At 51.5% G+C, this 17728-nt stretch overlaps 1 protein-coding gene across 2 annotated transcripts in view; it reads right to left on the bottom strand.

Moving 5' to 3' along the window:
- The window catches only part of RAB3C (RAB3C, member RAS oncogene family), a 51253-nt gene extending 41294 nt beyond the window's left edge, over positions 1-9959 (bottom strand). Inside the window, exon 1 of one of the 2 annotated variants that reach the window (XM_038765770.1) lies at positions 9834-9959. In XM_038765770.1, the coding sequence (XP_038621698.1) occupies positions 9834-9851 (18 nt within the window). In that variant the 5' untranslated portion in view covers positions 9852-9959. Of the gene's footprint in view, positions 1-4934; positions 5055-9833 lie in introns of those variants that run through there. The other variant, XM_038765769.1, reaches the window with a different exon arrangement.
- Positions 9960-17728: the final 7769 nt, after the last annotated feature.

The raw sequence follows: 17728 nt of genomic DNA, 5'->3' as shown, positions 1-17728 counted from the left end.
GACATACGGCTCAGGCAAAGGAATACACATGGCCAGTGTCAGGAGGAAGAGATCCAGGGATCTCCTATCAAACTAAGGACCCTAATCCACCCCCATGACCACCGCATCCCTGAGTGTTGCAGGGAGGATCCCCTCATCCCAAGCAAAGATGAAATCTCACCCAGACAGCAAGGGTGTCCCACCTGCTCCCCAACCACTTAACACCATCCCCCAGGCCACCCACCACCAGCCATAGCCCGAACTTTGGAAGACGCCACTTCCACTGCCATCAACGCCACTGAAACAGAAAAGCTGCTAGACCCTTTGGCATCCTGGCAGGAACTGTCCAGCACGTGGGGGCTCAGGGCTCAGAAGTCTGTGTGGGCTTTTCCTCAGCAGGTGGAATCCGTGGGGAAGCTTTAAGCCTTCCGAGACAACATCGGAATCACCAGCTTCAAAGGGAAGGGAAGAGTAGAATGGGGAAACACCCCAGCCCTCAGTGTGCTATCACCACCGACATCCTAGTCTGATTCAGGCAGCGCCCAGGGCTCTGCTCCTTGGCTGCCCACCTACCCGCATCGAGCAACAGGACGGGAGGAGCAGTGGCAAAAGTGAGGCCCTTTTGGGATGGGGGCTTTTCCTGATCTCATAGTACCACCTCAACTCCAGGGCTTGGCACAGAGTAACCACTGCACAGATCCCATCACTACAATCTTCATCTGCAAACTCTAGAACCCAGTATCATTACTCCATTCTGCTACCTAGGCGATGGCTTCTGGCAGATGGACAGTACAACCCCACACTGAGCCACAGAGCAATGGGGCAGCTGCGGGCCCCCCCTCCTCTATGACAGAGTGGGTGAGTCCTGCCGTTCTTCCTTCTCCCAGGTATCTTCAGCCCAAGGAGGAGACACTGGACTCGGACAACAAATATTTCCAGGCTGCAGCACTCAGGCCAGACTCTGATCTCACCTTGTCAGGGGAACTTTTGCAGACAGATTCAGAAGTTGCAAAAGAAAATGAGACCCCCAAATGGCTACTTCGCAGGAATCAATCAGCAGTATTTACTGAGTGCTTAATGTGCGCAGAACTTCATTCAATCGTATTTATTAAGCACTTACTGTATTCAGAGCACTGTACTAAGTACTTGGAAAAGTACAACAATAAAGAGTGACAATCCCTGCCTACCACGAGCTCACAGTCTGGGGGTGGGGGGAGAAGGGCGGGGGAGGTGGAGACAGACAGCAATACAAATAAACAGACATCAATACAAATAAATACTACTAAAGATATATACATAAGTGCCGAGGGGCTGGGGGGGGAGAGCAAAGGGAGCAAGTCACGGTGATGCCGAAGGGAATGGGAGATGAGGAAAAGTGGGGCTTGGTCTGAGAAGGTCTCTTGGAGATGTGCCTTCAATAAGGCTTATAAGCAGGGGGGTTATTGCCTGGCAAATTTGAGGAGGGAGGGCATTCCAGGCCAGAGGCAGGACCTGGACCAGGGGTCGGTGGTGAGACAGGTGAGGTAGAGGCACAGTGAGAAGGTTAGCACCAAAGAAGCTAAGTGTGCAAGCTGGATTGTAGAAGGAGAGAAGCAAGGTGAGGGAGGAGGGGGCAAGGCAATGGAGTGCTTAAGGCCAATGGTGAGGAGTTTTGGTTTTATATGGAGGTGGATACGCAACCCCTGGGGATTACTGAGGAGGGGAGTGACATGTCTTGAACGTTTCTGTAGAAAGACGATCCGGGCAGCGGAGTGAAGTATGGACTGGCATGGGGAGAGGCAGGGGGTTGGGAGGTCAGCAAGGAGGCTGATGACCCCCAGGAGGGATAGGATGAATAAAATTGCATTTAACGTGGTAGCAGTTTGGATGGTGAGAAAAGGGCAGATTTTAGCCTACCCTACTGTGTCCTGGGAAGATCCGATTCCTGCCTTCGGGGCGCTCACAATCACTTGGGCCCAGTGGCCTTTGCCTCTGCGCTTGCTCTCCTCAGGGTAGGAAAGGCAACAACTCGGGCATCTGGCACCTGGCATGGCCGGGGTGTGCGGTCACCGTGGCCAAACGGGCCCCTGAGACGTTCCGGAAGGCAGGGATCCAGCCTCAGCCCCGGGTCCACCTCCCTAAACTGATTTATAATCACGCCGGACCCCACCAGGCGCTCCCTGGGAGAAAACCGGCAAGTGGGCAGGGGTGGGGAGCTAGAAAGGGATGGTGGGGAGGCGGGCGGCCGCCGGGGGACAGGCCACACCTGGGGCAGAGCCTCTCAGGAGCCACTCAGGCGGCCCCCGGAGGCCTCGGATTGGGCTGAGCGGCCTTTAAATGGGACAGAGAAGCCTATGTGACGCATTGCCCCTATTCCACTTGGCTATCCTGAATCTGGAACAAACAGCTCCATCGTGACGGAGGCAGGATTTATGTGCCCATCCCCATCCCCCCTGCCTTACCTCCTTCCCCTCCCCACAGCACCTGTATATATGTATATATGTTTGTACATATTTATTACGCTATTTATTTATTTTATTTGTACATATTTATTCTAATTATTTTATTTTATTTTGTTAACATGTTTTGTTTTGTTCTCTGTCTCCCCCTTCTAGACTGTGAGCCCACTGCTGGGTGGGGACCGTCTCTATATGTACTTCCCAAGCGCTTAGTACAGTGCTCTGAACACAGTAAGCGCTCAATAAATACGATTGAATGAATGAATGAATGGAAGCGTCTCACCTGCCCCTTCATAAACATTTGTTGAACGCTCACTTCACACACTGCACTTTGCACTCCGACATCTTGCCAAGGGCCAACATGAATTCAATGTAGCAGATTTTCCACTTAAAAATGATGCCTGTCGATCGTATTTATTGAGCTCTTACTGTGTGCACAGCACTGTATTAAGCACTTGGGAGAGTCCAATACAAAAAAATTAAGACCTCTCAATCCGAATTTCACCGAGTCTGAAATTCTTTTTATCTGAGAGGGTTTGCATTTAAAAAATTTCAAGTTCATGAGTCCAAGCATCCATAAATGACCCTTAATAACGCTACCAAGAAAACAATTCCGCGGGCCACCTAAAGACGAACTCATTTATTTCAATACTCAAGGGGCCGTCGGATTCCGCAGTTCTATTGTTTAAAAATATTCATGGCTGTAAGCACAAAGTGAGGGGAAATTGGACAGCACCTGAACCCGTCCTTCCAGAGTCAAGGATGTCTTGAAATGGGGCTTTAAAGCAACGCCCCTGCCTTGCTGCAGGCCTAAGCTCCCTCTGGGGGCTGAGCATCGGGGGCCTGCTCCAATGCAGTGCCCACCCTCCCCCGCAGTGCCACGCAGTCCCAAGTCCTCTCCGATGGTGGGGCCTGCGCTGCTTTCCGATAATAATAATAATAATGATGGTATTTGTTAAGCGTTGAACTACGTGCCAAGCACCAGGAGGGCGACAGCCCATCCCCGGACTGCGGGGCTGGGGGGAGCTGTTGGCCAATGCGGGACTCAGAACTGAAGCCCCCCGGGCCGTCTGGGCACATTCATTCATTCATTCAATCGTATTGATTGAGCGCTTACTGTGTGCAGGGCACTGTACTAAGCGCTTGGGAAGTCCAAGTCGGCAACATCTAGAGACGGTCCCTACCCAACAGCGGGCTCACAGTCTAGAAGGGGGAGACAGACAACAAAACAAAGCATATTAATAAGATAAATGGAATAAATATGTACAAGTAAAATAAATAAGAGTAATAAATATGTACAAACATATATATATAGATATGTTGGGTGGGGACTGTCTCTATATGTTGCCAACTTGTACTTCCCAAGCGCTTAGTACAATGCTCTGCACACAGTAAGCGCTCAATAAATACGATTGAGATATATATATATATACTGGTGCTGTGGGGAGGGGAAGGAGGAGGAGGGGGAGAGGAAGGAGGGGGCTCAGTCTGGGAAGGCCTCTTGGGCACAGGCTCTCCCACTGCCCACGGTCGCGTTGAACTACGTGCCAAGCACCAGGAGGGCGAGACTGTGAGCCCACTGTTGGGTAGGGACCGTCTCTATATGTTGCCAACTTGTACTTCCCAAGCGCTTAGTACAGCGCTCTGCACACAGTAAGCGCTCAATACGATTGATTGGTTTATATAAATACAGGTGCTGTGGGGAGGGGAAGAAGGAGGAGGGGGAGAGGAAGGAGGGGGCGCAGTCTGGGAAGGCCTCCTGGGCACAGGCTCTCCCACTGCCCACGGTCGCGTTGAACTACGTGCCAAGCCCCAGGAGGGCGAGACTGTGAGCCCACTGTTGGGTAGGGACTGCCTCTATATGTTGCCGACTTGTACTTCCCAAGCGCTTAGTACAGTGCTCTGCACACAGTAAGCGCTCAATAAATACGATTGATTGATTGATTGATTGATTGAGAGCCCATCCCCGGACTGCGGGGCTGGGGCGGGGGGGGAGGGAGCTGATGATGATGATGATGATGATGATGATGATGTACTTCCCAAGCGCTTAGTACAGTGTTCTGCACACAGTAAGCGCTCAATAAATACGATTGATTGATTGATGATTGATTGATTGATTGAGAGCCCATCCCCGGACTGCGGGGCTGGGGCGGGGGAGCTGGTGGTCAATGCGGGACTCAGGACTGAAGCCCCCCGGGGCCCCGGCCTCCCCGGACACTGCGGCCGTGGGCAGTGGGTGAGCCTGCGCCCACTGCAGAGAGCCTGAGCGCGATCGGTCTGCCCCTTAGGGCAGGGCAGGGCACGGACCGTCCGGACCAACGTCCGGAGCCGAAGGCCGTGCCCTCCCCCGGCTTTCCCGCCGCCGACGCTCCGTCCCGGTCCCGCTGAGCCCTTCTTCTTCTTCAGCGCTTAGAACAGCGCAGCGCTTAGAACAGTGCTTTGCACATAGTAAGCGCTTAACAAATACTATTATTATTATTATTATTATTATTCCCCCCCTGGCGCGTCGGGACCAACCTGCACCGGCGCTTCGTGCCGCATGGCCCCGGGCCTGGGGCTCGGACGCGGGGCTGCCGACCTCTCGCAGCCAACAAGCTTGCCCTCCGCTCGGCTCCGCTCGCCTCCCGTTCGGCTCCGCTCGGCACCGCTCGGCTCCTGCTCGTCGGGCGCGAGCGCAGACTTCGCCCCGCCCCGCGCGTCCCCGGGCCGCCCGTGCACGCCCCCCCCCCCCCCACCGCGCGGACCTCCCCGGGCGCGATCCCGCCCCGCGCGCGCCCGCGCATGCGCGCACTCAGGCCTCCCCGGGACGCACGCGCATTCTCTCATCATCATCATCATCAATCGTATTTATTGAGCGCTTACTATGTGCAGAGCACTGTACTAAGCGCTTAGGAAATACAAATTGGCAACATATAGAGACGGTCCCTACCCAACAGTGGGCTCACAGTCTAAAAGGGGGAGACAGAGAACAAAACCAAACATACTAACAAAATAAAATAAATAGAATAGCTCCTTCTCCAGCCCCTCCCTCCCTATCCATTCCCCCCGGGGCCAGGGGCTGCGGGCCCTCAGCGACACAAGCATTATTATCAAGTGCCGTCCAGTTGTTTCCAATTCATAGCGACTCCATAGTTCTCCAGAACGTCCTGTCCTCTGCCAGAATTGCCAATCTTTCTAGACTGTGAGCCCACTGTTGGGTAGGGAGCGTCTCTACGTGTTGCCAACTTGTACTTCTCAAGCGCTTAGTACAGTGCTCTGCACAGAGTAAGCGCTCAATAAATACGATTGATTGATCTTTCTAACGGTTCTTCCGCTATTGTCGTGATGGTCTCTATCAATCAATCAATCGTGTTTATTGAGCACCTACTGTGTGCAGAGCACTGTACTAAGTGCCTGGGAAGTACAAGTTGGCAACATATAGAAACGGTCCCTACCCAACAGTGGGCTCACAGTCTAGAAGGGGGAGACAGAGAACAAAACAAAACATATTAACAAAATAAAATAAATAGAATAGATATGTACAAGTAAAATAAATAAATAAATAGAGTAATAAATATGTACAAACATATATACATATATACGCTGCCGGTCTGCCTCTTCCACGTTTTCCCTGGACTTTTCCTAGCATTAGTGTCTTCTCCAGGGAATTAGTCCTCCTGATTTATGTGTCCAAAATATGCTAATCTAAGTCGAGTCATTTGGCCTTCGAAAGACCACTTTGGTTTAATTTGCTCTAACATCCATTTGTTTGTTTTTCGGGCAGTCCATGGGTATTCGCAAAAGCCTTCTCCAACACCACATTTCAAAAGGATCAATGGAAAGAGCACGGACTTGGGAGTCAGAGGATGAGGGTTCTGATGCCGCCTCCACCACTTGTCTGCTGTGTGACCTTGGGCAAGCTATTTAACTTCTCTGGGCCTCAGTTTCCCTCCTCTGTAAAATGGGGATTAAGACTGTGAGCCCCACGTGGGACAACCTGAAAACCTTGTATCTACCCCAGCGCTTAGATCATTGCTTGGCATATAGTAGGTGCTTAACAAATACCATTATTAATATTATTATTATGTTTTTTCACTGTCCAGCTTTCGGATCCATACATTGTCACTGGAAACACCACAGAGTTGACAATTCGTATTGTTGTGGCCATTGTTACATCAGCACATTTCATGACTTTTTCCAAGCTCTTCATAGCAAGTGTTCCTAACATTAATCTTTGGCATATTTCTTGGCCGCTAGTTCCTTTAGTATTGATTATCAATCCCAGGAGAGAAAAACTGTCAGCTATTTCAATCTCCTCTCCATCAACTACAAATGTGTTAAAACTTCCAGTTGTCATGATCTTTGTTTTCTTGACATTCAGATGTAGGCCCATCTTTTTGCTCTGTTCCTTAACTTTTTAATAATAAGCCCTTCAAATCTTCTTCACTTTCTGCTAATAGGGTTGTATCATCAGCATAACAAAGGTTGTTTATATTCCTTCCTCCAATCTTTACTCCCCATTAATCTTCATCCTATCTGGTTTCTCTCATTAGGTATTCGGTGTAAAGGATGAACAGATAAGGTGATAAGACACATCCTTGTCTTACACCAAATACCACAGAAAAATAAAGAAAGAAAGAAGGCACAGACCAGGATGGGCCAGGATGGACATAAGGGCTGGGCCAGCACACCTCGAGAGTATAGAACCACCATCTGTCTTCCTGCTACTTCTCCCTCTGGCCAAGTCACCTTCTCTGGGCCTCAGTGTGCTCCACTGTAAAATGGGAGCTCTCCTATGAATTGATGCCATATCGTGGCAGGAGAGTTTGCATACACTGGTGAAGCTTAGACCTATGCCATTTAAGGTTACTTAGAATGGAAAGGTCTAAACTGAAGTGTCAGACAAAGTTGATTCACCTATGCTGGGTGGCAGCGGCATGGGAAAAAGTTAAAGGCAGATGACCAAGTGATCTAAACATTGAGCAAAGACAACAGCGGAGACTCAAGTTTTTACTGCACGGAAGAAGGCAATGGTAAACCACTTCCCATCTTTACCAAGCAAACTACAGATACACACGCCAGAATGACCTATGACAGAAGATGGGATGTTCTGAAGAGGGAATCTCCAAGGAGTCGCTATGGGTCGGAAACGACTCGATGGCATTTGAAGAGAAAATGGGACCCTACTCCTGGCTCTCGGGATATTGTGAGGGTGAAATGAGATGACTGCCGGGAAAGCGCTTTGCGGGGTTGTGTCTGTCATTCATTCATTCATTCAATCGTATTTATTGAGCGCTTACTATGTGCAGAGCAGTGTACTAAGCGCTTGGGAAGTACAAGTCGGCAACATCCCTACTCAACAACGAGCTCACAGTCTAGAAGGGGAAGACAGACAACAAAACAGAACACGTAGAAAGGTGTCAAAACTGTCAGAATAGAGTTATAGCTATATGCATATCATTAACAAAATGAATAGAATACTAAATATGTACAAGTGAAATAAATAGAGCAATAAATCTGTACCAATATATACAAGTGCTGTGGGGAGGGGAAGGAGATAGATAGGGCAGAGGGGGGATGGGGAGGAGGAGAGGAAAAAGGGGGCTCAGTCTGGGAAGGCCACCTGGAGGAGGTGAGTTCTCAGTAGGGCTTTGAAGGGAGGAAGAGAGCTAGTTGGCGGATGTGTGGAGGGAGGGCACTGCAGGCCAGGGGAAGGACGTGGGCCGGGGTCGATGGGGGGACAGGCAAGAACGAGGCCCAGTGAGGAGGATAGCAGCAGAGGAGCGGAGGGTGCGGGCTGGGCTGTAGAAAGAGAGAAGGGAGGAGAGGTAGGAGGGGGCAAGGAGATGGAAAGCCTTGAAGCCGAGAGTGAGGAGTTTTTGCCTGATGCGTAGGTTGATTGGTAGCCACTGGAGATTTTTGAGGAGGGGAGTAACATGCCCAGAGCGTTTCTGCACAAAGATGATCCAGGCAGCAGTGTGAAGTATAGATTGAAGTGGGGAGAGACAGGAGGATGGGAGATCAGAGAGGAAGCTGATGCAGTAATCCAGTCGGGATAGGATGAAAGATTGAACCAGCAGGGTAGCAGTTTGGATGGAGAGGAAAGGGCGGATCTTGGCGATGTTGCGGAGGTGAGACCGGCAGGTTTTGGTTACGGATTGGATGTGAGGGGTGAATAAGAGAGCAGAGTCGAGGATGACACCAAGGTTGCGGGCTTGTGAGACGGGAAGGATGGTAGTGCCATCAACAGTGATGGGAAAGTCAGGGAGAGGGCAGGGTTTGGGAGGGAAGATAAGGAGTTCAGTCTTGGACATATTGAGTTTTAGAGGGCGGGCAGACTTCCAGATGGAGATGTCCTGCAGGCAGGAGGAGACCCAAGCCTGAAGGGAGGGGGAGAGAGCAGGGGCAGAGATGTAGATTTGGGTGTCATCAGCGTAGAGATGATAGTTGAAGCCGTGGGAGCAAATGAGTTCACTGAGGGAGTGAGTGTAGATAGAGAACAGAAGGGGACCAAGAACTGACCCTTGAGGAATCCCTACAGTAAGGGGATGGGAGGGGGAGGAGGAGCCCACAAAGGAGACTAATAATGAATGGCCGGAGAGATGAGGAGAACCAGAAGAGGACGGAGTCTGTGAAGCCAAGGTTGGATAGCGTCTTGAGGAGAAGGGGGTGGTCCACAGTGTCGGAGGCAGCTGAGAGGTCGAGGAGGATTAGGATAGAGTAGGAGCCATTGGATTTGGCGAGAAGGAGGTCATTGGTGACCTTTGAGAGGGCAGTTTCGGTGCAGTGTAGGGGATGGAAACCAGATTGGAGGGGGTGTAGGAGAGAGTTAGCATTGAGAAATTCGAGGCAGCGAGTGTAGACGACTCGTTCTAGGAGTTTGGAAAGCAAGGGTAGGAGGGAGATAGGGCGGTAACTAGAAGGGGCAGTGGGGTCGAGAGGGTTTTTTTAGGATGGGGAGACGAGGGCGTGTTTGAAGGCAGAGGGGAAGGAACCACTGGAGAGTGAGCGGTTGAAGATGGAAGTAAAGGAGGGGAGGAGGGAGGCTTGGGTTGGTCAGTTCTGGGGAGGGCGGGGCCGTTGTGGGTGGGGCTATGGAGGGCAGGGCTAGGAGAGGCGGGCTTGGGCAAGTTGGTGCTGGGGTCGGGGCTGGGGCTGAGCTGGGCTGGGCCGGGCAGGTGCGTTTTGGGGAGGGCGGGGCCATGCGGGGTCTCCGGTCCCAGGAGAGAGAATCCCCGTGGACCGGCCCCGATATTCCCAAACAGACCCCCCCAGAGACTCACATGGAGAGGAGAGGCGGGCCCCGCGCCCCCGCTCGGCCCCCTCGGTCCGGCCCTGCCCCGCCCTCCACCGACCCCCGGGCCGGACGCCTCTCTCCTCCGGAGCCCAGCTGCCCGCCCGCCCGCCCGCCGTCCCGCCCGCTCGGTCCAGCCTTACCTTCCCGTAAAGCTCCATCCCGGGCGCCCGCGGGGAGCCGGGCAGAAGTGGGGCAGAATCCTGCAGGAAGAGCTCGGTGGGCAACGAGGCCGCGGACAGCGGCAGCGGATACCAACGGGCGGAGGGTGGCCTGGCCACCTCTCCAGCGGCCAGAACCTTAGCCCAGTCCCCGCCCACGGCCTTCCCCCGCCTTCCCTTCGCCTCTTCTATCACCCACCCACGGTGTCCCTTCCCCCCACCCCTTCTGCCCCCGCCCAGGACCCTCCCTCCTCCGTCCTCCCTTCTCCCCCGGCCCCTCGTCTCCGCCGGCCTCTGGCCGTCTCTCCCTACCCCTTTGTCCCTCACGGGTCTCTCCCTTCCCCATCCATCTCTCTCCCCTCCCTTCCCCATCCATCTCTCTCCCCTCCCCTCCCCACCCCTCCACCCATCTCTCCCCTCTCCGTCCCCCCACCCCCGGCCCCTCCCTTGGAGAGGAGCTGTGCTGTTCGGGCCCGTCCATCTCTGGCGACTCAGGGGGCCCAGTGTGCTGCCTGTCTCCCTCTGGCTTCAGCTTGCCAGTGCACCCAATCTGCTCAGCTCTTCTGACCACCTCAGGGGCTTTGAGAACTCTTTGCGGGGCTCTTTGCACCCACTGTGGCCTGAGGGCAAAAAGGGAATCGATCAATCAGTCATATTTACTGAGCACTTACTTCCAGAATCAGTGCTATACTAAAATCTGCTCATATATCCTTACACTCTGCAGCTTCTCCTATCCATAATTTATTTTACTATCTGTCTTCCCTTCTAGATTGTAAGGGCAGAGATAATACTATTACTAATAAGTCTGGTACTTGTTAAACCCTTACTATGTGCCAGGCACTGTCCTAAGAACTTACTGTGCACAGCGCACTGTACTAAGCACTTGGGAGAGTACAATGAAACAGGATTTTTATGGTACTTGTTAAATGCTAAACTCTGAGGTAGATTATAATCAGGTTGGACGCAGTCCCTGTCAGGGGTCTCACAGTCTAATGGGGGGAGGGAGAACAGGTATCAAATTCCCATTTTACAGATGAGGAAACTGAGGCACAGAGAAGTGAAGTGACATCCAGGGTCACACAGTAAGCACACATTCGGACGCAGGTCCTCTGACTCTCAGGCCTGTGTCCTTTCCAATAGACCATGCTGCTTCCCCACTTCCTTTCCTCCAACCTAATAATAATAATGATAATAATGGCATTTGTTAAGCGCTTACTATGTGCAAAGCACTGTTCTAAGAGCTGGGGAGGATATAAGGTGATTAGGTTGTCCCACGTGGGGCTCACAGTCTTAATCCCCATTTTACAGATGAGGTAACTGAGGCCCCGAGAAGTTAAGTGACTTGCCCAAGGTCACACAGCTGACAAGTGGTGGAGCTGGGATTCGAACCCATGACCTCTGACTCCCAAGCCCATGCTCTTTCCATTGAGCCACCCTGCTTCTCAACTTCCTTCTTGATCCTCTACAATCCAGTATACAGCCCTTCAGTCCCCTGAGGTCACCCTCTCCCAGGTCATTATGGACCTTCTTTCTGTCAAATCAAGTGCCCTCCCCTCTGTCCTAATCCTCCTCCACCTCTCAGCAGCCCCTTCTCCTTGAAACACTCTCTCACCTTGGCTTCACTCAACACCATCCTCCCCTGGTTCTCCTCCTACCTCGCTGGCCCCTCCTTCCCTGGCTCTTTGGCTGGATCTTCCTCTGACCCTCCCTCTGCTAACCACAGACATCCCTCAAGGCTCCATTCTGGGTCCCCAATGCATTGCACTTTACAGTTACTCCCTTGGGGATCTCTTCTGCTCCCACAGCTTCAGCTACCATCTCTCAGCAGAAGCTTCCCAAATCTCCCCCTCCAGCTGTGACCTCTCTGATCTCTTCTGCTCCCACAGCTTCAGCTACCATCTCTCAGCAGAAGCTTCCCAAATCTCCCCCTCCAGCTGTGACCTCTCTCCTTCTCTGCAGTCTCGCATTTCCCCCTACCTTCAGGACATCTCCGTATGGATGTCCGGCCGACACCTCAAACTCAACATGTCCAAAATTGAACTCCTCATCTTCCCACCCAAACTCTGTCCTCCATCAAATTTTCTTGTAACCCTTGACAGCACCACCATCCTCCCCATTTCTGAAACCTGCCACCTTGGCAATTTGTTTGACTCTGAGAGGGAGCAGTGGGTTTGTTACCAAACCCTGGCGATATTTCCTCCATGCCATTTCTAGGACCCACCCTTCCTCTCCATCCGAGGGCCCCCTCACTGATCCAAGCATTGGTCATAGTCCGACTTCACTACTGCATGAGTCTCCACTTTGTATCTGCCCCACTTCCAGCCCAGCTCTTCGATGCCAGGTACACACTTATGTACTCAACAACATCCCATAGCACTTCTGTTCATACTTTACGTGTCCCATTATCTGAACACTAACTCGTACTCGTGCACCTTTCCAATCCCTCCCTCCTCCTGCCCCTTATTCGACTCTCCCATCTTTCCCAGCAGTATCTCGAGAGAGGATCTCCTGCCTCTTCTCAACATCAACCTCCTCCACTGGTGCCTCTAACACCTTCCTTTGCACCTTATCAAAACAGTCTGCCCCTCTCTCTTTCTCTCCCTGATCACATTTTCAACAATTCCTCTCCAATGGGCTTCTTCCCCACTGCTTTCAAGCATGTTCAAGTCTCCTCATCCCCCACTCCCGGAAAAAAAAACAAACCCTCCCTTGATGCCATGGCTCCTTCCAATTATTTCCCCATCTCTCTCCTATCATTCCTCCCCAAACTCCTTGAGCAAGTTGTCTATACTTGCTGATACCACTTCCTCTCCTCCAATTTTCTTCTTAACCTCCTTCAATCTGGTTGCCACTCCCTTCACTCCATGGAAACTGCCCTCTCAAAGGTCACATCATCAGTGACCTCTACTACATCCTAACTTCTCGACTGCTCAACTGCCTTTGACACTGTCAACCATGTCCTTCTGGAAACATTAACCAACCTCAGCTTCAGTGACATTATCCTCTCCTGGTTCTCCCACTATCTCTCCGGCCGCTCATTCTCCGGCTCTTTTGTGGACTCCTCCACTGCCTTCCAACCCTTGTGGGAGTCCCTCAAGGCTCAGTTCCGGGTATTCTTCTGTCTCCATTTATACCCACTTCCTTGGGTGAACTCGTTCCTTCCCATGGCTTCAACTACCATCTCTGTTTAGGTAATTCACAAATCTACATTTACATCTTTCTCCTTCTCTTTAGTCTCGTATTTCCCCCTGCCTTCCAGACATCTGTACTTGGATGTCCTGTTGACACTGCAAACTAAATTTGTCCAAAACATAACTCCCTTGTCTTCCCTCTCAAACTTTTTCTTCCCCGCGACTTTCCCATCTCTGTAGACAACACAACCATCCTCCCTGTGCCACAAGTCCATAAAATTGGCATTATTCTTGACTCATCTCTCTCTCTCATTCAACTGACATATTCAATGTCATGAAGTCCTGTTGGTTCAAACTTCAAAACATCACTAAAATCAGCCCTTTTCTCTCCAACCAAACTGCTACTTGGTTGATCCAAGCACTTGCCCTATAATAATAATAATAATAATAATAATGGCATTTATTAAGTGCTTACTATGTGCAAAGCACTGTTCTAAGCGCTGGGGAGGTAACAAGGTGATCAGGTTGTCCCACGGGGGGCTCACAGTCTTAATCCCCATTTTCCAGATGAGGGAACGGAGGCACAGAAAAGTTAAGTGACTTGCCCGAAGTCACACAGCTGACAATTGGCGGTCGAGATTTGAACCCATGACCTCTGACTCCAAAGCCCGTGTTCTTTCCACTGAACCACGCTGCTTCTCCTATCCCACCTTGACTTCTGCATCAGCCTCCTCGCTGATCTCCAGGCCGCTCCCAACTCCAGTCTGTACTTTATGCTGCTGCCTGGCTCATTTTTCCACCGAACCATTCGAGTCCATGTCTCCCTGCTCCTCGAGAACCTCCGGTGGGAGCCCATCCACCTCCACATCCAACAGAGACTCTCTCTACCATAGGCTTTAGAGCACTCAATCCCCTTGTCCCCTATTACCTCACATCCCTGATTTCCTCCTATAACCCAGCCCATCCACTTTGCTCCTCTAGTGCCCACCTTCTCACTGTCCCTCAATCTCGTCTACCTCACTGCTGACTTCTTGCTCGCTTCCCCTCCTGGCCTGGAACTCCCTCCCCCTTCATGTACGACAGACCACCACTCTCCACACCTTCAAAGCTTCATTATAATCACATCTCCTCCAAAAGACCATTTCCAAATAAGTCCTCATTTTCCCTACTTCCCTTCCCTTCTGCCTCATCCTTGCACTTGATTCATAACCTTTATTCACCCTACCCTCAGCCCCACCGCACTTTGGTACATACTCATAATTTAATTTAATGTCTGTCTTCCCTCTAGACTGTAAGCTCGTTGTGGGCAGGGAATGTGTCTGTTTATTGTTAACATTACACTTTCCCAAGTGCTTAGTATAGTGCTTTGCACACAGTAAGCACTCAATAAATACAGTCGAATGAATGGATGAAAATACTACTTGTGGGCAGGGAGCGTCTATTCCATTCTATTTTAGTATCCTAAGTACTCTGCGCATAGTAAGGGCTCAATAAATGATTGATTCATATCCCAGTTTCCTTCTTTCTCCCATCTGTCTTTTATTTTAGTGTCTGTCACCCTCCCTGCTAGATTGCAAGCTCCTCGAGGGCAGGAACCGTGTCCACCGACTCTATTACATTCTCCTGAGCACACATTATAGTGCTCTGCCCACAGTAAGATACTCTTGATTGAGTGTCAAGAGCATTGATTGATGATGAATGAATAGTTCCCTTTTCTGTAGGACTCGAAATTCAAAAGGGATATTTTCTTCCTGTTTTCAATATGGCCTTCAGGAGTGCCAGCTGAACCACACAGAGGGTTGAGGTAGGAAGCAATGCCAGTGACTTTCAGATCCATTCCCTCTGGATGACTCAGACTTTGTTCTGGGGGTGCACGTGTGCACACACACGCACACACAATTTTTGGGACTCAGCAAATACATTGAGTGGAATTAGCCAACACAGCTGTGGGATATTGAAAGAGGAGGGCAAACAAGCGAAAAGAAACCAAGTGCTAAACCAAACAGAGCATGTGCAGGACAGGGCAGCGGGCACCTGTCCATTGGCTTAGAACCACAGGGAGGGAGGGACTCTGTCAACACTCTCTGGGCCCTGAGAAGACTCATTTCACGGTAAAACGTCTCTGTGCAAACTGGCCACAGATCTAACCACTTCCCTACAAGCCTCAACAGCTGCCCCATCCCATACAGGCTCTCTGCTTCCAGCTCCCCCATCTCCTAGGGAACCAACTGTGTGAGACCAGGGATTGGAAAGTGGGGCTCGTTGGACTCACTGGCACCCCTATATAGCACCCCTGGCATCTTAGTGAGGGGCAGGTGGTGTGCCACTCTGGGCTGGGAAAGCTCATGGGGCTGAGGTGGTCCCAGTGAGCCCTCCCCCCTGCCCCCCCTTGCCCCTGTGAACCTGGCAGGAGCCCAGGGCCAAGCAGATGCTGGTGAACTGTTCTGGCAGGAGTGGGCAGGCACCATGGTTCTGGGCGGACCCCCAAATCAAAGAGAGAGGTTGGCCCAAGGCAGAGCCCCAAAGGGCCCAGAGCTGCGTGAGATGACTCTAAGCCTTGAGAAGTTGTGGGCGGTCCAAATTCATTCATTCACTCAATCATATTTATTGAGCGCCTACTGTGTGCAGAGCACTGTACTAAGTGCTTGGGAAGTACAAGTTGGCAACATATAGAGACGGTCCCTACCCAACAGCGGGCTCACAGTCTAGAAGGGGGAGACAGAAAACAAAACAAAACATATAAACCAAATAAAATAAATAGAATAAACATGTACATGTAAAAGAAATAGAGTAATAAATATGTACAAGCATATATACATATATACAGGTGCTGTGGGAAGGGGGAGGAGGTAAGGCTGGGGGGGTGGGGAGGGGGAGTAGGGGGAGAGGAAGGAGAGGGCTCAGTCTTGGAAGGCCTCCTGGAGGAGGTGAGCTCTCAATAGGGCTTTGAAGGGAGGAAGAATGAACTCTCTGTTCAAGGGAGTGGCTCCCATGATCCCCCAGCTCAGAGTTGTGCCTCCAGAAGGCCCATCTCAGCGGCGTGTCCCCCACCATGACCTCCTGGCAACTCAGAAGGGTGGCAGAGCTCTCCCGCATCACCCAAAGGGCCGGGTGGCCCCGCCTCGGGAGACCCGAGCCCTCCAGTCCCCGGGGTCCAACTGCCACCGCCGGCACCAACGTCTAGTTCAGGTTGGCTCTGCCACTCCAGGAGGACCTTCGTTTACAACTCTGGCATGTCATTTGACTCCTTTTCCTTGGCTTCCTGCAGGTGCCGTGTTGTCACCCAGAGTCGGGACCCTGCTCTGAGTGTCCCGGACCCTGAGTCCAGGGCATAGCAAGGAGGGAAGGCAGTCCCCCACAGCCACGACTCCTTACATTATTTGCTTCCGCCCGATCACCTGGAGAGCGAGCACCTCCCAAGCCATCCACTCACATGTCCAGTTGCTCAAGCAGCATGGCATAGTGGATAGAGCAAGGGCCTGTGGGGCAGAAGGTCATGGGTTCTAATCCTGGCTCCACCACGTGTCTGCTGTGTGATCTTGGTCAAGTCCCTTCACTTCTCTGTGCCTGTTACCTCATCTACTTGTTTTGTTTTGGTGTCTGTCTCCCTCCTTCTAGACTTTGAGCCCGATGCTGGGTAGGGACTGTCTCTATGTTACCGATTTGTACTTCCCAAGCACTTAGTACAGTGCTCTGAACACAGTAAGTGCTCAATAAATATGACTGAATGAATGACTGAAAAATGGGGATTGAGACTAAGCCCCATGAGGCACAGGGAGCATGTCCAACCCGATTTGCTTGTATCCACCCCAGTGCTTAGTACAGTGCTTGGTACATTGTAAGCACTTAACAAGTACCACAATTATTATTAGCGAGTCCAGGTTCATGGACAGATCCACGTTTCTTCCGCCTACCTGTAATCTCCATTGGTGTTGGTCTCCATCTGCTGGACTGGAAGCTCCTTGAGGGCAAGAATTGAGACTACCAACTCTATTGCATTGTACTCAGTACAGTGTTCTGCACAGACTTTCACTAAGTACCATAGACTGTCTGATGATTCCCTTTTGCAGGGAAAGTATTTGGAGCTCTTTCAATAAATACTCAATTCCCACCAGGCAAAATCGCTGTTTTCTACGTTGTTTGGATTTCCCCCTGCCTCAGCAAGGATTACAGAACTTCAAGCTCTACCCGCTTCTGTGCCTGCAAGGATTGGGCTGCTCAGGTGGGACCAGAGAGAGAGGGACAGGGATCAAGATTGAAATCTGGAACACACCACCCTCCCCCGGGCCCCACCCCCATTCCAGAGCAGGGGTATAAATGGTTTAGGATTGAAGAAGAGAGACCATCCCTGGACCTCGCTGTTGGTGCTTAGGGGGAGTGTTTTCCTGGTTAGATTGAAACTGCATGCTCCACTCCTGACATGTTTACTAAAAATGGACTCCGCTGACTTGGTGATCTCCTGGGTCGGAAAAGAATGTCTGAGCTGGCAGACAGCCATGCTCCCTCATCCTACACCAGGCACCTTCTCAGCTCACCAACTCAGCTCCTTCCCTCCCTCCCATGTAACCATCGCACATCATGGCAGTCGGCACCAACTGCCACAAACGCAACCGTGGCAGCTCGTGACAGCCTCCGTGACCGACTGTTGCAACATATCCAAAGTCTTTTGGAGTCTTGCTTCCAGGAGAGCAGGTGAGCTCTGAGCTACCTGGGCCACCAAAGGCTCAGTTTCTGTCTCCATTCGGA

The sequence above is a fragment of the Tachyglossus aculeatus genome, chromosome 23 (assembly GCF_015852505.1).
Source record: "Tachyglossus aculeatus isolate mTacAcu1 chromosome 23, mTacAcu1.pri, whole genome shotgun sequence".
Lineage (NCBI taxonomy): Eukaryota > Metazoa > Chordata > Mammalia > Monotremata > Tachyglossidae > Tachyglossus > Tachyglossus aculeatus.
The sequence above is the reverse complement of the archived record's forward strand: the minus strand, read 5'-3'. Positions and strand labels throughout refer to the sequence as shown.